This window comes from Acanthopagrus latus, chromosome 5, assembly GCF_904848185.1.
Source record: "Acanthopagrus latus isolate v.2019 chromosome 5, fAcaLat1.1, whole genome shotgun sequence".
NCBI classification, from domain to species: Eukaryota; Metazoa; Chordata; class Actinopteri; order Spariformes; family Sparidae; genus Acanthopagrus; species Acanthopagrus latus.
Window position 1 is genome coordinate 10771704 of NC_051043.1, and position 22784 is coordinate 10794487.

A 22784-nucleotide genomic window follows, 5' to 3' on the forward strand; every position below is an offset into this window, starting at 1 on the left:
CGCAGGGAGATTTGGACGAATATCTAAACTCTGCTTATACAAAGTCAGTTCTAACATGCAGGCAGCTAGCTCAGTTGAAATACAAACACCATAACAGCTGACTTGGGTTAATGAAGGTGGCTGATTACAAGCATGACAGACAAACTGCTGACTAGCTTGGAGCAACTAGCTCTCTGTAGACTGTAGATCTAGACTGGATATTCCTTGTGCTTTTAAATGTTTCTCTCTTCCTTTTAGACAACAACTTAGGCCCCACTTGCAATTACAATTTTAGAATTTACTAAACAAGCTAGTCTTTTACTTTAACATGGTGTTACCGTTCAATTTTCCACCACACTGAATGTGGAAGATCATCTGCTGCTCAGCCTCCATGTCTGCGTTTGTTTGTACCCAGGGAAGCAGAGTATTCACTGGGTCCTTGTGGGACTTAAGCTGGACTTGCAGGAAGGAAGAGCACGTGTGTGCATAGTGGGGAAGGAAACCAATTCTCTCAGGGACTGACCGTAACACTACAACAGAGAAAACAATCCTAGCAGCTGACATAACCACCCCTTAAATCTGTGTGTGGCTGACTAAACGGGTCAGATAGATAAAATTGGCACTTCAGTTAATTCCAAGTAATCTGAGCCAAAAAGATGAAGTTGACCTAAAGTTGTAATTCAAGCTTATCATTTCACATTTCACAAACACCACCAACTATTCTTTTTAATTATTACATCAGTTTTCACAAAACTGAAACCATGACAAAGAATTTACCCTTTGTGGTGAGACAATGAGTCAAGTAGAGCACTCCCAAAAAAACACTGCTTACATGCTGAATAGAGGTTTATACTGTATAAGCAGTGTCTATAAAGTGATCAAGTTTATCAAAAGTGTTCAAAGCAAACTAAAGAAAGACAATTTGAGAAAAGTGTTCCAAGACACTGAAAACTAAAACTTTGTGTACATGCTACATTGCAGTGATAGCTGACAGATCTAAGTGCACTGTGCTGTATAACATAGCCTTGGCCTATTTAGGACAAATCATAAAAGATCTGTGTTTGACAAGAAGCACATTCTCTGTCTTACCTATGTAGGATAAGTACTTTCCAGTTCCTGTTTCATATCAGCATCACATTGTATTATATCAATTACTAAGGACTAATCCATATCCTGACAAAGAAATTAGAGTCTGAACTGGGAACAAAAAGAGGCCATGCCTAAATGACACTAAGCAGTAAGAAATGTTAGTTTAAGCAGTCTCATACATTTGACATCTTACATATGGGTTGAACTTGAAAACACTGCTGTGTGAATAGCTAAATAAACTGCGACATAACAAAGTTAAACCTAAGTGTTTGACACTGTCTGCCTTAACCATCAAGTGGAAGGAAGTCACTCTAAATTAGACAATGAGTAATCTGTCAGTAACAAAGAGTATGAGCAGACTGCTGCTGCACTCTTGATATCTATAATCTGCTTATTAGCTCACAGTTTAATTCCAAGTACCAGATACCAGCACTTCACTTTAAGATCCTCTATAACAGTCGCAGTATAGTCAAAATGGTTTTCATTTAATTCCTGGAATTGAAATTTAATTTGACATTCAGGTGTGGCACTTCCAGGAAAAAAGCAACTGCGTACTCTACCACTCTGCAAACATAAGACTCGTGAGTGGGCAATTTTGCTGTCAGTCCTGAGGAAAGCATAAAGGTAAAGTGAAAACTCATGTAAATCCTTGTATTCTTACCTCAGTGCATGTATGCAGTATACCACCTTGGGCATGTTTTTGCGATCATACACGTCTGTCGTTTCGGGATAGAATATCTGAAAGTAGAAGCCATAATAGATCATTCACTCTCATTTTTATTCTGCTGAAGCTAAATATCTTTCTCAATGTTTGTTCAAATTTTAACATAATAACGTCAGTAAAATATGATGCAATCTCAGGGTACTGCACTGGAATAAACACTACCTTTGTACAGCACATAATTTTCGGTACCACAGAGCTGAATCAACACCGGTCACAAGCATAATTTCTAAAAGACAGAGTTACAATCTTCACAGAGGTAGCATTTATTGCTTCACTATTGCATCGGACTGCAATACATTTTACAGGTGTTCATGCTGCTGCTCCTCCTCCAGTGATGGTCTGTATATTGCGACCTGTAGTCTACTTAAAAATCCATACTTAATGCATAAAACTTAAATAACATTCTTTTACACATGTGTCACATCTTACATATGATATCCCATTACACTGTGCCTGGAGTGGCCCATCTTTAAAATTATTTTGGATCGTGTCAGACCTGAATGATGCTCTCCGCTTCGTGGTTTTGCAAAGGAAAAGTGGGTTAATGTAATAGAAAAAGTTACAAATAGGATTACATCATCAGAGAGGCAACTACTGAAAAGGCTATTCATAAAAAATTGCCAATTCAATTACAATGAAAGGTAATCCCAGAGGGCATACAGAGATAAGTGGCTATCAATATTACCTCATTCTCATTTCCATGACACACCTCAGTGAAGTCTTTCGTGACATCTCATAAAAGATTAAATGAGGTTAATACTGTTCTGAAACACACCTCCTAACAATATGATCTGTCAATATTTACATTCTTACAGATACATGAAATGCATGTGCATCTGTGTTATGTCACAGGGATTAAACTATTTACATTTTGCAATAAGATTTAAGGGGATTGCACCTGTAGTTTAAATATTTATTCATGCAAAACCAGGTTCTCAAAAGGGTTGTAGTATACTCACTATGCGCTGAAAGCAATGTTAATTGATTACATAAGTGCTTTTCAGTTGTTTTTTCCAGCGACTTAAATTACATGAATTAAGGCCTAAATTGAAGCAGTTTTCCTCTTTTCATAGGATAGATTCTGCCCAAGTACAGTAATTACATAACTGCCGTATTGTAGATCATAGATCCTTCACTTCCACAGAGTAGATGGATTCAACTCTTAGATGCAAGATGAGTTCTCCCCTCTTATATGAGCAATTATGTAACAACCCGAAGTCAATGAACACATGACAGAGTCAAAGCTATCCAATTCCATACTTGGTGCTGGAAAACATCACTTGAATGGGAACTCCTTAGCAATTTTTGCTTGCTTATTTGTTTGTTTAACTAATCTGCAAATGGGGTACTTACTAATATTACCAAATCTGTCTTTTCACAAGGTGTGATAAGTGTGAAGGTCTGTATAAAGTACTACACATGTCTGTAAACCACAGAGCATTACTATTTTTTTTTGTGTAAGCCCCTTACCTTCGGGAGACCAACTGACTCCATGGCTCTGAGCCACTGCACCGTGTTGTCCGTGTGTCTGAAGTGTAGCCCTTTGCTCTGAAGATTAAAAAAAAAAAAAAATGGGAGCACAAACATATAAATTACACAATTTATTATGGGGAAGTGCAAAGAAATTATTCGAAACCTACCACTGGAACTGAACAACTGTGCGAGATGGTTATCATGACGAGCTCTATTAATGCTGAACTAAGAAAACAGCAACAGCTGAGCTGGTCTGATACCTAAAACTTTCATGATGACTCCTGAACTTCTTATAGCATCTAACAGTCTCATTTAGTATTTGTTAAAAATATGTTGTTTTAGACAAGTGCAATAAAAAAAATCTTGCTAGGAAATGTTTGTAGTGGACCAGCACAACAGCTGTGTGTTACAGTAAGGACCCATCACTCGCCTGCCACATTTCTTTCTTTCCTGTATGAAACCATTACAAACTGTCAGGTAGTGTCTAAAATACATGGAGGGTCTTCCTGTCTGTTATGACTAAAGCTGGTGAAAAATGCGAATGGAATACATCTATGGTCTTATCTAACAATGGACAGAGTTTAAATGCAATGGAACAGACGTACCTTATAGCGGGACTGATCTCTGTCATAGATTCTTTTTTCAGACACCATTTTTGGAGCAAAAAAGTTGGCAAGTTTGCCAAGATAGACACCATTCCTCAGTCCCTCCTCCAGTTCGGTGGTAGGGGGCAGGTCCTCCTCCAGGCAGGCCTCCATCCACCTGAGTACACAAAAATTGACCTCAGAGCAGGTACTGGATTTTAATACGAATCCCTATAATGTCTTTTGTCAAGCATATTAATTGCATAAAAAAGAAAAGTTGATAACATCTCAAATAAGGGCTGGAATCATTGTAGCTCACAATCCATTGCCCACGATGAAGATAGTATCACAATACAGAGATTCTGCAACACTTGATATAGACAGTCATCATCTACAATATATCACAATGTCTGTGTAACTGACAACGCTTCTATATGAGGGCAAATAGCAGGAATTATACATTTATTTGCTACATTGGGCTTTCAGTTTAACTGAATTTGACATGGCAAATGAAACAATGTACAAAAGTACATAAAGTCTTAGCTAGGTGCTCCTTTAACACTCACACAGCAGCTGGTCCATGTCAACATATGCCATCATACAAATGTAAAACAGCCATGAAAGAGAAAAGAAAAAAAATCTGTCTAAATCAAATTTACAGAAATGTAAAAAGAGTCATGGAGTAGTGAGTCTGGTGTGTCAAACTGGCAGGAGACTATCCTGCATGTTTTTAAAAAAAATATTGATATTTGGTACAAGAGGAAGCAATATGATATATTGCTATATTTTATTTTGGTAAATTTAAATAAAGATGAAATGAAACTACTCTCAGTAGTAATAGGTCAATTCAAAGTGCATGGCTAGATTTCCTTTTAAAAACACCAGGACCACTAAACTTTCGGGCTCAAGTTGGTGACAGTCTGTAATACTAAACAGCATGCTACAGTTACATTCAAAACACAAATCAGTCCAGTCTGTTTACCCTGCCACCTGAGATCTACACAGTGAGTCACTCACAGTGCAGTGCAATTCACAAGGTGGCTGAATGCCTGCATGTGGTCAGCAAGTCAATGTTGGCTTTTCCTACACCTGCTCCCCTTCCTGATCCAAGAAACTGAAGTAGAACTGAACTACACAGTTTGAAATTAGTTTTTTATTGCCAAGATAGTAAATATAAAACCTTTAAATACATTTGTATGAGTTTAACTCAAATTCAGAGCAACAAAGTAGTCTGTAGGCCAGAGGCCAGTGAGAACTGGGCATTGTTACAAGCAGCACCCACACTGAGCCTAGCATGCTTTAGCAAGGGGGATGGATGAACTTACAGTTTGAGCTTCGGGACCAAAGGGTTGAGTTAGGCTTACTTGTCCAGTGAACAATGTGAGGTTAAAGAAGTGAACAGCAAACAAGTTCCTAATACTGCTCTATTTAGTCAAACACCAGAAATGATCACTGGTGAATGATTTATGAGTTTCACATCTGTAAGACAACAATGTGTTATCATGATAGAAAAAGTATCTCATCGCTACAAGGAACGACCACAGTGAGGTTTGAAATGACTGGAAACTAAACACTGAGTAAAGCATATTCAGTTTATGTCATAAAAGTGCTAACCTTCTTGCCAACTGATGTAATTTCCTTTTTAAAAAGGTGGCTAGCCTATTGCCAGAGATATATGGAAAAATCCATTCCAGAAGAACTAGTGAATGATTTGTAACAGCAAGAATCTGTTACACATTATCTTACTGCCTGGAAATGACACCATATTTACTATCATGGCTATGCCTCAGTCCCACTGGTTCCCCTCTGTAAATTTTTTACCTTTTGGCTCATCATCCTACAAACGCATGTATTATTTGCCAAAGGGAGTGTACAGTGCCCACTGATTTAACCAAAATGCTGTATTTAGATTTCATTACTTCCTGTAACTCCCACCTTTCAGAGACAAACAATACAATTTTAACTCCCACATGCATTTGCACAGAAACCTTGTTTAGGTTAATTAAAGCTTTATAGGTGCTCCAAAGATCAAGTCTGCTAAAATGTGTGTCAGCACATAAAGGACAACCACAACACAACAAGCACTGTCAACACAGACCCAGTGGAGTGTGCAGTTAGGCACAGTGAAGAATAAAGCATCCTTGTAACCGAGTCAGATACTGCGTAATATGTAAGAATATGAACTCTCCCATACTTCAGTATAGTCACTTAATATTTGCTTCTAGTTATGTCTCAGTTCTATCTTAGTCAATAAAGATGTTCTTATTACAGTACATGAAAAAAGGTACTTCTCTTGTGAGGATTATTTTGTGAATAATCTGTGGCCCTTTGTAGCATGTCATCCATCCCCCCTCTCATCCCATTTTCTGTCACCTCCCTGAGCTGTCCTGTCAGTAAAGCCATAGGCCAAAAGAACAAACAAACAAAAAAACAACTTTCAAGCAAAAATGGCAATCATTTCCTAGTTTATGCTCCTCTGTCATCTAAATGTGCTGCCTTTCCATCCTTTTTTGTCATACATTATGGTACATTTAATGTTTTGTGACTATAGGTCAGACTAAACTAAACCTGCATTAAATGATATAGCATCCTGGGATCTCAGAAATTGCGATTTTTCTGAGTTTTTTTACAGACCAAATAATTAATCAATTAACCAGAAAAAATGTTTGGCAGATGAATCAATCAAACAATAAAAACATCAAGTAACAGGAGTATATCAGTTAACACATTTCCCTCCACATAACATTACCTGTTAGAAAAAGCCCACTTAAATATGAAACTGACACAGGTGCACACACACCCAAAACGGTTTAGTAGACGAGGCAAACCAGGGCAAAACAGTGATGCATTTTTAGTTTCACATCTCCACAGAAGTGACATAATAAAAGGTCGGAGGAAATGCTGATGGTAGTCAAGATTACTGAGAAAAAAAAAAGATTTGTTTGGCGGGAACATGGTCAAAGCAACATCCTGCATGGGCAACAGCTCTCCTGTGAAACTTCACTTCCTGTGCTTAAAACAATGTTGGGGGAACTTGTCTTCTGGAGCAGGACAGGCTAGCACTCCTGTTTACAACACTCCAAAGCAGGCCTTCCTGTGATTGTCCTGCAACTCACCAGGATAAACAAAAGACAGCTTTCTGGACTCTGGGACCTAAATCCGGCCTACCTCAACACATGATTAGCAATATACGCTAATTTGCTTGGAGCAACAGTATTCCAGTCACAGAGGGTTGCTTCTGAAAACTGCGTCACGTAGCTTTAGTCATGCTGGTCATGAGCTTGTGATGGTGCATGTGCCTGTGTGTCTGTAATGGCTGAATTCTAGCAAATGTGGTTGGATAGGGTGTGTCTAAAAATTTGAATGAAAACATACTCCAGATATCCGCCAGGCCTGTACCAAAGCAAACTAAAAGGCTCCTTTATCCAAAAAAGATACAAATGTAAACCATCCACTGTTTACTTACCAGCAAGGGAACAAAGTCTCATTCCAGAAACTGTGTGTGTGTGTGTGTGTGTCTATTAGTTGACACCACCAACAGCAGTAAGTAGTTAGAAGTTTGAACAAAGCACGTAGGCCTTCTACTACGTAAAGAAATCTGTGCATATTAAAAATGAAATTTCATATGTGCCATAAACCATCAGAAAACTGTACATGGAGCTCAATGATATAAGAAGGGATCTAAAAGTACCTTGAGTGAGCGGAAAGAAATCAAATTTTGAAGAAAAATACTTTATTTGTTCAAATCAGTTGGCCGTTAATCACAGAAGACATTCTGACATTACAGCACAGGAGTGGCTGCTTGACTTTATTGAGGGTCCGTGTTTTTAATGCCGTCACTCAGTCTGTGACACGACAACATTGATGTTACTAGTAACACCTGTGCTTCTTCTGATTTGACAAGTCAAAACGTCTGCTGTGACCTATCACCTACAGCGATGTTGTAGATAAGGATAGGATCTGTTAGCACTGAAAAGAAATCTATTCTGAATTCATAATATCAGGGACATCACAAGATACATGATGGACTCAACACCTGTCTACTTATAGTGATTTGGCCACCCAACAGGAGATCAATTTAAATGCTTTTTGAAACACTAAAAAGTATTTTGGCCACTTCTGATGTTCTAGAGTTGGGGGTTAATTGAAGGACAATGTCACCAGTGCTAACAAAAACGTAAGTGTACAATCAAATTATTATTGACATTTCAGATCATAAACAAGGTGTACTAAATACATTGCTTCTACAAAAGTTCCCTTGTGTTAGTTACTGCTGACTCCTGACCCCAGAGAACAGAACCTAATCCAACGCTCTGCAGGCACCTGTCTTAATCCTAATCTAATTTGACACCTTTCCCAGAATAGAGGTTCTATGGCACATTTCACAGGAATATAGAAAAGTCCCTGTGCACTGGGCTGTAATAACAGGAAGCTAGAAGGTGAAAGTGTCGGTATGAGAGAGTTAAACAGCGGCCATTCTGAGGTCAACCTTGGAGTATTACTAAAGCATCTGTCTCAGATAGCCTTTCACAAAAGTTTTTCAGAACAATACACAAAAAAGGTGTCATAATCTAGGCATGGTTCGATTAAAATGGATTAATCTGTGCTTTGTCTGGCCTACCTGTCCTTGTAGACCTTTGTTATCCTGTGACATAAGAAGATAATGTTGGCTTTTCAGTCAAACTGTAATGAGTCAAAGGGCAACCTCAGTTGCCAAACAATAATCTGTGAGGAAATGCTGATACAAACGAAGCTGCACACATTCATATATAAAAGAGTGTCCCAAGAAGAAGCATGACTGCTGAAACAACCCCTCAGCTACAGAATGCTTCAGTGGGTTTGATCATAAATAATCAATCCTGGGAATCAATCGCTCGCTGAATGGGTGGGGCTGTCACAAAATCTGTGTTAAGAGAGGCACCAGTACACATCCTGTTCCTTCCTGTTCAGATGAATGCCCTCATGAAGAAGACAGGAAGTGGGTTAGTTTTGGCTTTGCTCAGGAACCTCACAAGAAAGAGTTCATGTTCATGTTGTCTTTAGAATTACTTACTTTTAAAAAAAAAATCATTGCAAGTTATTGGAGACACAATTTTTAACCATACCTACTGAGAAAATCATAAACAAACCCTCTACATTTTGAGTTTTCTATTTGATTATTTCAGTGATCAGTGAGATTAAGGGCACAGCAGAGAGAGAGAGAGAGAGACACACTTTCTGCTAAGTCAGCAGCACCTGCCGTGCCTTAATCGCACACGTTCTCGTGAATGTTTACTGCTCCGTGTCATCATCTCAAGTGCTTGCTGCTTCTGCCTTTATCTGTCATTACAGCAACATACTAACAGAAAAAATGATTTAGCTACATACTGCTCTGCTTTCTCACCATTGCTTGGTCTCTCAACTGCATGTTGTTGTTTTCATATCCCCACAAGGATGTTGATTAAACACACAAACTTACTGAACTTACAAAACTGTTCTACATAAACAAACCTTAACCAAACCTGATGCTCCACCTAAGCATCAGGTTTGATATTGCCAAAGCAAATAATGCTAAGGAAAGTGGTTGCTTCTGAATCAACATGTGCGATTAAGTTCCTCTTATCTTCAAAGTGTTTCCCTTCATCCCATCCCATCTCACCGTCTGGCCTCCTCCAGGTGACAGAGATACTCGTAGGCGATGTTCTGTCGTCTCCTTTCATCCATCTCCTCCGCTGACAGCCTCTCGTCATCCTGAATGGCTAAAAAGAGCAAGAAAATTCAACATGAAGTCACTATTTTCCATTTGTTAACATACGAGTGTCATGTTTTCTTATTGCTTCAAATTACATAATTACAGTAAAAAAAAAAAGTAGAGCATAATTATTATGACATTTAGGGGTGTGCCTGTGTCCCAAATCACACTCTTTGCAACAATATGTTTTGTCACTAGGATGACGCTGTGCATTCTTCTACATGGCACGGCTGCTGGCAGGAAATCTGCAGAAGGCAACACAAACAAGCGTGGAGGAGAGTAAACGTGGCACAGAAGAGGGTTATCCTGAACAGGAGAAGGACCCTGACCAGCTGGGACAAAAACCAGCAGCTTGTTCTTTAACGAGAAGCTATTTCTTTTGCATGGATGTGGTTTGGGTATACAAAGTCTGACATGGCACAGAAAACTGTAGGCTGGCCTACTTCAAAATGTTATGAGAACTAGGTCTTTTGGTTTGGATATTTGATATAAACTATTCATTGAATTAGCAGAAAATGTGCTATATCATGAAATGTATTACTCTATGGATATGGCATTACTAAGGCTGACCCAAATGCTTCAAAGCTTTGACCGTTTCAATGGTAATCGACACGCAAATCAGTATGATGGCGTCTGTAGCTTCAAATTACAGTTCGAGGAAGATGTTGATCCCCAAAAAGGTGGTAAATTACAAAAAGTGGCAAATTACAAATGTGAGTTTCACTACTCGGCTAAAGACAGTATATAACAGCTTAGCCATCTCGCAAATGCTAGAAATGTCTTCATAGCCAATATTATGGCTTTTAGTCCTATGAAAGCCTACTTGGATGCTTGGTACGAGTTTTAATGGAATTGTACTGACAGGACTATGCATGGTACAGTACGCCTCTAACATTAGTGAGGTAGTTAATCATCTTAACAAACATGCAAGCATGTACCACACAACCTGATCACAAACAAGAGGATAATTCCTGTTAAAGGATGTTTATTTTGACTTTTGAGAGTTTAAAGTCTCCTTTATCCCATGTCCCAGTGAATTCTCGCTTGAGGGAGATGAAATGGCCAGGTCAAAGTGGCCTTAGTGGGGTGCACGGCTGACAAGCGTCTTCTGCTGAGAGTTGATCTTTACCTGCAGCTTAATGTGATCTCCTCCCCCCAATGCTTCTTACCCTGCTCTAATCCAATCAAATCTCTTTATTTCTGGCTGAGTGAAGGGACAATCTCAGCCCTGGGGCTCAGTTCAAGAACACAGCTTTCACCAACTAGACCAAGCAGTTAGAATACAGGATAGCAGCTGACGTTTCACATAGAAGGGCATGGTTTTTATGGGGGTAGTACATAAAGAAACACATACTGCATACACATACACATGCAAACACACAGCAGTCAGGCTATCTTCTGTCCATGGGTTAGTGGGTATTACTACCTCTAGGGATGCCAAAATAAACTGGTTAAACCTGCTGATTAAGTTCTCCAAGTAATCCAATCCTAATACCCAGCAGGATGGCAAAATATTACTCCTTTGACACCACTGTCTACCATGACATAATGTTTATATTTCAATTAATCACACTCATAAATCTGTAATTCTTTCTGACATGATATGCCTTATTTACTTAGAGTGTAATGCCTTTTGAAGCATTTTACATCAATAATTTTTACATGTATTGTATTTGGAACTACATTGTGGAGTTCACAACAATTTCCCCACTGGGCCAACTTAAGTATCTAATCTGTCTAACCTCTGTTGGGCTTGCCTGAATATCTCAAACCTCTCTGTCACTCTCTGTTAACTTCTGTTTATTCATCAGCCACCTGCACAGACATCCGTTTGCAAAGTCTCAGAAGAGGCTTGACATAATACTCGCATGTGGGATGAGACACAGGCCAAACACTTGCATATATACATATATATAGGGGTATATACACACACAGTTTACACCCACACAGACAATTTGGTGTCCTGCCAATTGAGTGAAATGTCCTAAACCCTCATGAGCATAGTTTCCAGCCATCCGAACAAAACATCAGTGGCCCAGCTGTGCAGTTGACATAGTGTACGAACACTCGTCTCAGAGGCAGAGCAATGCAGCGCAGCGCAGCCATTACACACTACCTCAACTGACTCACTCACACACTTCCTGGAAGAGGTTGTCTGCACTGAGCATTATATTTAACCTTCAGGATGGGTTTGTTGTTTTTAACGTGTCACAGGATCATCAGACCCAAGTTACGGGCTATGATTATGAGTCATGCTTTTGTTTAGCTGAAGGGTTATTCTACTGAGGCATTTCTTTTTTAAGGAGAACCACACATCAAGACCAACTTTTCTTTTGGGTTGGCCTGTTTCACAGACAAATCTGGGAACTAGTTTAGTCCAATTTAAAGGATATGTTCGTAGTTCACAAAAAATGTCTGGGGTTCCACAGCAGAAAAGTGTTGCAGCATTTTCCTAAACAACTGAAGTCAGTGGGAACTTGATTTGAATAAAGCACAACTGATGCATGGTTTGTTTTGTTTTTTTAGGGGCAATGCTGATACTGATATTAGGCAGTAAAGGGAAAAAAAAATCAGATAATGAGATATTGGCTGACACACATTTTTTTGCAACAAGTCCTAAAATGTAGTTACCAAACACATGTTACAAAGATATCTAACAGAGGCAGAATATAATTGTGTTACTTGTTAAACGTTATTGTCCAAAATGTCGACTTCAAGGGGAATAACAAAATCAGTCCCAAGTATCTTTTTCTGCATCACAAACTTCAAAATGTTTTTACACCAGCGCATCAGACAACATACATGATGATGCTGATATGTCTGTGATGATCCAATATCGGCCCATTAATATTGGCCAACTGATGTATTGCTTGGGTTTTGATCTAAATTCAAGTCTCCAGAGTCCCATGTTCTGTGGACTTTGAGACTTCAACCGACCCTCCATCGGCGCGAGGGTGAGTGCATACTGACTGAACTTTCCTTTTTTCAGTCAGCTCATCCTTGCAGGGTGGAACTTTTTTGCGCACCATGTCAAGGCCAACAAATTAAAAGATGGCTATATGGTCCCAAAGACTATCTCACAGCAACAAACTACATATAATTTGCAGCACTGTTCCCAGGGGGCACACCTCTTTTGAATCCACATTCCTCCATGAACACAGGCTCAGGTTGGTTCTGATACACAAGAGCTGGTCAATAAAATTCAATGGGACGAGTCAGAGGCAGAAAGATTGCAGTGATGACAATTGAGTGGTGTTATCTCTTTCAGCTGCACTTTGCCCTCAGATGTTGGTCAGTGACAAGATACATAAAGTTGCCTCTAACTTGGTGAGGAATGTTGCAGTCTTTTTACATGAGCCACTGAGCACAGTTACAATCTTGACACACTTACTGAGTCAGTGATATATTTCTCAACAGCAGCAAAATCCCAAGTTAATGGTTAACCTATGAGAAAATGCCTTGTGTGTAGACAGGCTGATATGCTTGCCTACCACGATTAAATAAATAGATAGATGATAAATAGCAACTGTGGTGCAGTTGAGGACAGTCTGGAGGAAAAGTTACAATTCAAAAACCTTACTGAGTCAACGGCCGTGGTCCTAAATTCTGAACACTGAACTTTGTACAGCTTTAAAGTAACGACCAGTTTGACTAAAAACCTCACCCAGACACGTTGTTCACTCTCTGACCAGTTTCCCCTCTATTTTGCCATTTTGTCGGGGGCTGCCACACCTACTGAAGTCATCCTGTCGCTCAGAGGGAGCCAGGTGCTGCTCACCCACCTGCTGCTCATCAAACGTCCCTGACATGGCACTTGACGTTAGCTTAACAATTTCATCCTCTGAGCCTCACAACCGAGCAGACACCAGAGTTTTACGGCACTACAGCTTAGAAAAGACGCGCCACTTACTCCCATAGCGTGGCTTCTGCAAAGTGGAAGTTTCTTCATGGTACATCTTGCGTCGCTTCCTCCACTCGTGAACTCGTGTGAACTGGAAATAACTTCAGCTAACGTTACAGCAGTCAGCCAGCAGTCAGTCAGCCAGCCAGCCAGCCAGCAGCCTCACAGGATATACTGATATGAGTAAAGTAACTGGAAGCAGAAAAAAAAATGCCGAAAATGGGGCACGACGGACTTCAGAAAGTTTCATGAAAGCACCGACTGTCGGTCGCGGCAGACTATCCCCATGGTGAGCACTTGTTTGGCCTGCCTCGTGAACAAAGTGTTTGTGTTATCTCGCTGCTCCCGCTGGGCTCAGAGGTGAAATGATTGACGGGACAGGAGATGCACTTTTAGCACCTTGCACCACCTGCTGGTCGAAAGGTGGCTCAAGCTGCATTCACTGCCGCCGGGAAACACCGGGAAAATACCGGCGCGTCACTATATATATATATATATATATATATATATATATATATATATATATATATATATATATATATATATATATATATATATATATATATATATATATATATTTATTATTTATTTATTTATTTTAAAATAATATACATGTATTTTAGGTTTGTTATGCAACATAAAACACAATGTTGCATAACAAACCTTGGTGTGGACTTGTTGTCTCTGAAGACCCCTGATATAAAATTATGCCAGTTACTATGGTCAGTTATTTTAATAAATAAATAAATAAATAAATAAATAAATAAATAAATAAATAAAGTAATAGCCAAAAGTATTTAACTGTCCTATTTAATAATTCCAATGATGTATCCACTAGGTGGCAGCATAAGTCTGAGGTGATGAATGCACACTATATTGGTCTCTCTTACACTTATACTCAACCCTCTGGTGTTTTTGAATGTTTTGTGTCTTTGTTTGTTTGTGTTTAGCATCACAGCACCACAATACACCAACAGCCTCCAGAACATCCTTAACCATTACAACAAAAACTGAATGGGCTGCTTATATTGCACTCCTCTATATCATAATTTTCATTACATTATTAGTTGCCTGTGAACACATGCAAGTACACTACATTAATAAGGAGGAAAGTTCTGCAAGACTTTGCCTGCACACATTTTTGTTCGATTGTGTGTTTGTTAGGAACACTGCAACATTAGGATTCATCTAGGTTTAAAATAGGTAAGTGGATTGATGTTATACAGTACATAGGGAAGGAGTGTGGAGATGGCTCTTATCCTGAGTTTGAGGGTTGTGAAACAAAAAGCACAACATAAAATGCTAGAGAACATAAATTTTATTGTATATATGTTCAAAAGCAGCACAGTCTGCAATCTCTGCCTTTCCAGTTTCTAACATTATTCACATGGCATCATTTGGCAAATATTTCTTCACATATTTTCACACTTTCGGACCTCTGAACATACAGCTCAGCCATCCAATGACCGGCAGGCCCTTTACAATAAAACACACAACTTTATTCTCCACATACATTTGATTACCTCCATAAAATGGTAGAACAGAACTTACAAGAGAGATACATTCACATTTTTCCTCAACAAAAATCAGAATATTGCCATCATTTTTTGCCAGAGTAATTTACAATAAGAACACAAAGTTGAGCACAAAAGAAACATAAATTTTCTTACATACATGCAATTTGAGCACACACACACACACATACACACAGAGAGAGTAGCAGGTGAATAGGAGCTTAAGGCCAAGGACACACAGAGATGTACAACAGTGACACAGTAGACTGACTTCGCTTGGACAAAGCAGGAGACACATGACTCAAGTAGCTTATACATATATAACCCAGAAGTTCACCAATATCAGCTTTGATATGTACATTATTTACACTCATGCATCCACACACACACACACACACACACACACACACACACACACACAGTACCCTCTCTTGTATACACACTCACACACACATGAATACAGTACATATACAGTAAGCAATACCCAAAATACCTCAAATGAAACAGGAAATATAATTTCTCTCCAACATAACACAACAGGTAGATCTGCCTCCAATTAAGGTTTGAACACATCCAGAACCATACAGATCACTCCCTCTGTCTTTCATGCTAATGGCAACAGTCAGCAGCATTGAACTGACACTTGGGGAAAGTCATTACTTTCTATATCAGTGCATTTATTTAGAATCTGGATCCCATTCGTTTGCTTCAGGAATATTGAAATCACATGGTGAAAAATATCTGTTGCACAATAGCGACATGTTTTTTATTTCTTTCCAAATGATTTTACAAAATCGGAGAAAAAGTTGAATAAATGGAAATGGATGCACATGTACAGTACCATTTTGGAAGCCTGTATTTGTTGTTGTTGTTGAGTAGCCTAAACAGAGCCAGCTGCAGTGCAAGGGCAAACTACCTCTACGCTGCAATCACAGATACCACAAATACAGAAAAAAAAGCAGGAGGACACTGGCTGTAAGCCACAGAAAATACAATCCACAAAAGGCTGAGAGCAACTGAATTGTTATGTCAGATAGATCTGAAAACTGTAAATCACAATTTTAACTTTTAGAGGTATTTTAACACTTTGCAACATTATATTATTATCATTATCTTTAGCAGTAAGCATTGAGGTTCCAATGTTGAAAGACAAGATACATGAAATCTTTTACAAGGTAGGTCATGTTTTCAAGTGTGAGGTTATGGCAAAATTAGATTTTAGACTAGTCAAAGTCAAGTCAAAACAAATGACAGAATTCAAAATTATCATCTTATTTTTGTATTTGTTTCACATCTTCAAATGTAACTATTATAATATGTAAAAATAACAGTTAACATACTATATTCTGGGTTTTTTTTTGTTGTTGTTTTTTTTTTTCCAAATAATATAAGATAAGAAGCCAAACAGTGTCCTTATGAGACATCTCAACATCTGGCACCAATTAGCCCTCATAATGAGGTGTTTGGTCATACATGGTAACATACACCATTTGATGATTCTTTGTTACCTCTAGTAACAAATTGATTTTTGCTATTCAGGATAGGAAAAGGCTCACAAAAAACATGGCTGCTAAACAAAATAGATGAGGTGTGGAGTAAATTCACACCCTAACAAAATACGGTATTGGCCACATTTTTCACATATATACACAAAAACGCCATGATTATTTTATCTATTTACTTCCTATTCAGTTACTGCTATTCCTCATGACCTTCGGACTCCACACAACTACGAGCAGACTGCTCCAGTTAAGGAGAGGCACATTTAAAAAAAAAGGCCATTCAGTATTTTTGAAAGGAAGCAGCATGACATGTCATTATCGATGTCACTGCCACAAGCAAAATTCAACACAAAGCTAAATCAGAAGGAGCACTCATCAGAGAGCCTTTGTTCAGTACTATAACACATGGAAGGGAACCTGGAGTGACAACATTTGGATTAAATGAAAAATTCACCATTTTAACTCAACAGAAAATATAATTAACAGCCTTATACCAACACTATATACAATTATTGGTACAAGAAATACAGTTTTTCAATATGGCCATTTGATTCTTGGTTGGCTGGGCAGGAAATGCAAAGGGCTTGGTGTCTTATGTGAATTATCTGCTTCGAAAAGGTTGCAGATGTCTGAGCAAATGTCATGTTGAGCAAAATGCTGTTTTGCGGGGAAGAAAGTGGGGGTATATGCGAGTATCAGTCTGTGTTTGCACACAAAGTGTATCTGTGTGTGGCTTTTATAAGTGTATTCGCGTATGTTGACATCCTGAACACGGTCTACAACATGTCCTGTGTATGCAGGTCCTGTGGGCAAGCCAGCTGTCATACAGCTGTGTCGTGTGACCGCTCTGTCTGATCATCTATTCCCTACGTTGTCACACAGCAGGTTGGCTGTGCTCATTACAGCTTGTTTTTCACTTTTCTCCCCATCTGGCTTGTCTTAATAAGACTGTATCAATATTAAAAGCTTTGAGCTTTAGCCATGCAGTGACTCGACATAAGGTTATGACTGCAGCTGGATAGTGCGACCTGTCACTGAGCAAACTTCACTGAAGTCTCAGTGCCAAAACCTGTGCAAACTCCCATCTCTCTCATGTAAAGTCTCCTGACAGTACATTCACAAAATGGGCTTATTGTTGACCAGTGAGGAATCTACTGATTTGATTTGTGTAATAAAAGTGAAACACAAGCGCAATGTGATTAATACTGTTGAATATGTGTGTACCAAGCCATCTGCACTCCCTGCTCAACACTCCCTGGGTTTCTTCTTGGATTCACCCAGGTTCTGTCCAGGTTGCATCCGAACTGATGACCCCAAGCTGGTGTTACATGAGGACATTCGCCCTGGTGTCAGGCAAACGGAGTCCAACCAGGCCTCCCCCGACGAGCACAGACGAGGCCATGAGGATGGGGATGGCCTTTGTGATGCCAACAAGAGAGCCAAAGATCAGGTTCCCCAACACTGCAGCCAGCTTACACAGAGCGTTGCAGAACCCAAAGCCAGTTCCTCTGGGGAGGAGAAATCAGGAGGAGGCAGAGAAGAGTGAAAATGTGCTAAAGTTGATGGAATCACCTCTGTGTTTCTTTGCGCATGTCAGTCCAATTATACTTAAATCCTAACAACTATGTAAGCCAGCATTGTACTCACCTCCTGACAGTAGGGAATGACTCAGTTGTGACCACATCCAAAGAGTTCCAGGCAGAGATGCTCAGGCCATTGTAAAGGCACAGCATGAAAATCATCATGGACTCACTGGTGCCAAACCACAGGAAGAAACAGCTGATGCCTGAGAGGACCATAGAGCCGCCTGATTGACATATACAGGCACACAAAGGGAAAGAGCGAAGGAGCGAGAGTTAGTGCTAAGCGACATTCAGGTGACTGATGTTCAACTAAATCATCGAGCCTAATAAAAATCGCCTCTCATACTCAATGATGGATGCCTCAGCCAAAGCGTGAATCATTTCAACATCCAACAGTCCATGTGGGAAAACAATTATTCAAGTGCACACACTAACATGAACCTTACTCTTACAGCCTCCACTCTTACCTAACATGGACAGACGCCCAATTTTGTCCATGAGAAGGGCAGACACAATGTTGCCGGGCAGAACAGCCAGAGTCCCAAGGAAATTGATGAAGTAAACCCAGTAAGCGCTGTAGTCATCATCAAACGTCATCTGGCATCCTATCTTGTTGTGGGTGAATGTGCTGTTGACCACCTCTGTGCCATCTATCAACTTGGATTCGTCGACGTCTGGCCAAAGAACACAAAAAGAAAATACGACTTGGCAACAATCAATCACAATGCAGTATGCTGCTGTCTCGTCTCACGGCTGTTTGAGAATGTTCTTTTTCACTTTGACACAACTGTAGCTGATGAATCTAAGACAGAAAAACGTACTGCTGTAGCTCTGTATTTATGTCAGAGTAAGAGTCTAAGGATCTTTCATCCCAACATCTCACCTGTGTTGAAGAAGAAAGCGTCGATGAAAGTACAGTTACGGAAGAAGGAGCCCACCGATGTCACATCATCAAAGTAGCAGTTACGAAAGGTAGAGTCAATGAAAGTGACAGACTTCAGCTTCATATTGATGAATCTGAAGAAGCACAGTGTAATTGTTAGAGTTTAGTATCATTTTAACTGCAGTGTAGTAACATCTAACCATTCTTGATCCCAAATCTTCTTGTTTGTATTGCCCAGTCACCAGAATAAATACAGGCATCGTATGTTTCTGCAAATCATGCAAAACTGGCATGTTTCATACCTAAAATATCAATATGTCAATAATGTTGGGATATTTTGATGCAATTTCTGTGTCAACAAAACTGGATATTTAATTATTATTAATTATTATAATAATAATTAATTAATAATAATTTAATTATTATTAATCAATTATTATTATAATTATATTTTCCTAACTTTGATCAAGTGGTTCTTGTACCTACACCCAACCAGACCTCAACCACAGTTCTGTCACGACACAAATTTAAAAAAATTGAAATGTAAAGTTTTGTAAAAATATTAATATGATAGGTGTGACACCTACAAATTTAACATAATCCACTAATGGTGCTGGTAAATTGACTTTTCCTACCTGTCATTGATGAAGAGGCCATTTTTGTGTATCTGGTTCTCCAAGGTAAAGTTGAAGGTGAAGTCTTCGATGCGTTCATTGCTGTAGATCTTCACTTTGGAGGCGTACTCATCTGCCTGAAGGTGTTTGATGACATCAGGGAACCAGACTGACAGGCCGTAATACCTGCAATCAGAGGGAAACAGTGATATCAGAAATAAATTCATCAGCCATTAATGTTGATTTTAGAGCAAGATCTGGCTAAAACGTTGATAGATGCACTCTTAAATTTGCAGCCAGACACAGGCAGAGAGAAGACCAGCAGACAGTTGTTGTTTTTGTTTGATTTTACAGAGTGATTTCAGGGTGTTTTTCAATCTCTGGCTGCTGTCACTCCTATCTTTTCTCCCACTGTGACAGCAATGGACCGGTATTGATCCGCAGACTGTGATTGATTTCGAGACCATGCAACTTCTGCACGGCACACAGATCGAGACGAAAGTAAACGCAATGTGACCAAAAAGCCTGATCACCTAGTGCTATTATATGAGTGGTAAAATTAAACTTGTGTGACTCATCCATGGCACCAATGACATCAGAAAGAAGCTCACCCAAAGGACAGTGTGAACCACACTATGGCTAGTCGGGTCATGTTTTCTCGCATAGGGTAGTTGAAGCACTTCATGAGATTCAGGTAGATCTAAAGAGAAATGATACTTGTTAAACTCTATGTGACAACAATAGAAATGTGGCTTAGTAAATAGAAGTGAACATATTTTACCCCCTGTATTTCAGCTTTTATCCTAAAGAAAAATTTGGAAACTGGGTTGCCCGACTCTGACTCCATTTCCACCAGTTCATCCAGCTGTTTGGGGATCTTGATCCTGTTTACCTGGGAAATAATGAAAGAAGGAAAATTATGATTATACAACAGGTGTAGATAAAGTACATTCATTACATTCTACTCTCATTTTCTTGAAATCACATGTTACACAATTCATGGATCTTTCTCTTGTCTGTTTTGTATTTGATTATCTGATATATATGTAATATATAATATATAAGCACATGATATCTGTTAATAAAAACCACCTCAGAATCAAAACAGCAAATGTAAACATTGTGTAATACTGTACAGTACATGATCAATTCAAGAAACGTGTTGACTAAGAGGCTTTCCCAGAGTGCAGCTCACGCAGCAAATAAGCCTGAACGACATAAAACAGCTTTCAGAACCTTCATAATTCAGATATGATCCTGCATGGTGAAAGCATTAAAACCTGTCCCAGCTGTGGCAGGATATAAGCCTCTTTGCCTTCTTAAGCATCAGGAAACCCTGCCAAGACAGCGCACAGCAGAAACAAACACTCACGGTGAAGACTTTCTCCGGTTGCCCACGCGCTCTCATGTTGGTGTCGTGGATCTGTTTGAGGATCATCCAGGCTTCATCATGCTTCCCTACCTGACAGCAGGGAAAGGGAGAGGACGAGATAAATTCATGGGATCAGCACCTGTCTCACTTACTCAGGGACAGCATCAGTTCCACGTTTAAAACTGTGTATACTGCACATGTAAAAAGTTCTTTGATTTCTCAAAGATGGGTCAAAATGATGAGCGTCACGACAAGAGTGACTCATTTTGCTTCAAAGGCTAATCATACTGTCACGGATCTCCAGGCCTCTATTTGTTGGGGATAAGTATAAGCCCTCCTCCAACAGTTTTGAGTGACTCACACTGTTTGGTCCGATCGAACATCTGTTGGAAAATGTCCAAGTACTCTCAATATGCCTGATGGATTATTCTAGAGATGTTGAATGTGAAAATGATAAGCGTGAACACGTGGTGACAATGGCACAGCACCCTCAGACAGCACAGTGTTGAGGGGAGACATTGCAACAGTTTCAGTGTTATTACTTCTTTGGCTGTTATAATCAAGGAAAATACCATTACCTCAAGGTAGAACCTGGGACTTTCGGGCATGAAGGTGAGTGCCACCACAGCACAAACACAGGGCAGGGCACAGACGACCACAAACACCCTCCAGCTGTGGAACTGGTACGCTGACCCCATACTGAAACTCCAACCTGCAAGTGGTGGCAAACAACACTAATGAAAATCAGGTCTTGGAAGTGGTTTGTAAAGCTGTATACAAGTCTAGTAAACTGATGTGTAAAAAGTTTGATAGCTAAAAATGCAACATAATTATGGTCATTATGTTGTGTTTTTGGGCCACATGGGGGCAGCATAACAAGCAGTAATGGCAACCTTGTAATATCATCCCTGTATAGCATTTAAGTGGTGAATTGTTGTTCCAGCAAGCAGATCTAATTTACGCAGCAGACGTGGGGAAACCAATGAATTCAAGTCCAATACATATTGTCTAACCTCTGCTTTTTAATAAACATGAATTCGTGTTGCAAGAATAATTCTTCTCTCGCAGCGTTAACTGGGTCTGTTCCAGCCAGAAACAAAGCTGGCAGTGTTCATTTTGTCACTGAAAATTCTTTGATGACCATTTTTTCAAGATGAACCCAAGTAAAACTGAATGACAGGAACCACAGAAAACATTAACTATGATGAAATTAAATTTTTTGTCAAATTATTAAGACAGAACAATAACATGTAAAATAGGCAAATTAAGAAATTAACTTATCACTATCTTATTGCAAAGTCTCAGTGACCCATATGCATCTGCATAATAACGCACATAACATTGCCCAAAAATATCTATTCTTAAGTGGTTGATTTAGCCACTTAACTTGTTGTACAATTGATAAGAATCACGTTGCATTCAGTACTGTTCTGTGTCAGTCACGTTAATATCGGACCTTGCTGGTTCTTGGAAGAAACAGATTGTATGCAATTCATTCCCAGTCCAAAGGGTTTCACCTGTAATGAAGGTAACTGTACATAACAAAGAAGACGAGAGCATCAAAATGCTTAAAAACATACACTTAAAACAAACACTAAGACTTAAACTATATCAAGGTACAAGAAGTAACAATACCAAAACAGGGAACTAAAACCGGCTGAAAACTCTGTACACTGTTTCTCTACTGTACATAAGCGCACTGCAGCCCCAGGTGATGCTACTCGGTTCATCACTGTGAGTGATGCATTGTACAATATAAATAATTAAAAAATTACATCATTTGATCTATTGTTTTAGTGGTTTGAACTACTAACTAATAAAAGCTACCAAATCAA

At 39.2% G+C, this 22784-nt stretch overlaps 2 protein-coding genes across 17 annotated transcripts in view; both read right to left on the reverse strand.

Moving 5' to 3' along the window:
* iqgap2 (IQ motif containing GTPase activating protein 2) overlaps nucleotides 1–13848 on the reverse strand; it is a 32967-nt gene extending 19119 nt beyond the window's left edge. The window contains exons 1-5 of one of the 2 annotated variants that reach the window (XM_037097854.1): nucleotides 13491–13848; nucleotides 9488–9587; nucleotides 3871–4027; nucleotides 3263–3340; nucleotides 1730–1806 (exon numbers count right to left, since the gene is read on the reverse strand). In XM_037097854.1, the coding sequence (XP_036953749.1) occupies nucleotides 1730–1806; nucleotides 3263–3340; nucleotides 3871–4027; nucleotides 9488–9587; nucleotides 13491–13536 (458 nt within the window). In that variant the 5' untranslated portion in view covers nucleotides 13537–13848. Of the gene's footprint in view, nucleotides 1–1729; nucleotides 1807–3262; nucleotides 3341–3870; nucleotides 4028–9487; nucleotides 9588–13244; nucleotides 13263–13490 lie in introns of those variants that run through there. The other variant, XM_037097855.1, reaches the window with a different exon arrangement.
* Nucleotides 13849–14827: 979 nt separating this feature from the next.
* The window catches only part of sv2ca (synaptic vesicle glycoprotein 2Ca), a 39414-nt gene continuing 31457 nt past the window's right edge, over nucleotides 14828–22784 (reverse strand). For 14 of the 15 annotated variants that reach the window (XM_037098154.1, XM_037098157.1, XM_037098155.1 and 11 more), the window contains 9 exons: nucleotides 21528–21661; nucleotides 20950–21039; nucleotides 20359–20469; nucleotides 20189–20277; nucleotides 19599–19763; nucleotides 18964–19097; nucleotides 18548–18754; nucleotides 18145–18304; nucleotides 17822–18005 (listed from right to left, as the gene is read on the reverse strand). In XM_037098154.1, the coding sequence (XP_036954049.1) occupies nucleotides 17822–18005; nucleotides 18145–18304; nucleotides 18548–18754; nucleotides 18964–19097; nucleotides 19599–19763; nucleotides 20189–20277; nucleotides 20359–20469; nucleotides 20950–21039; nucleotides 21528–21661 (1274 nt within the window). Of the gene's footprint in view, nucleotides 18006–18144; nucleotides 18305–18547; nucleotides 18755–18963; nucleotides 19098–19598; nucleotides 19764–20188; nucleotides 20278–20358; nucleotides 20470–20949; nucleotides 21040–21527; nucleotides 21662–22784 lie in introns of all 15 variants that reach the window. The other variant, XM_037098151.1, reaches the window with a different exon arrangement.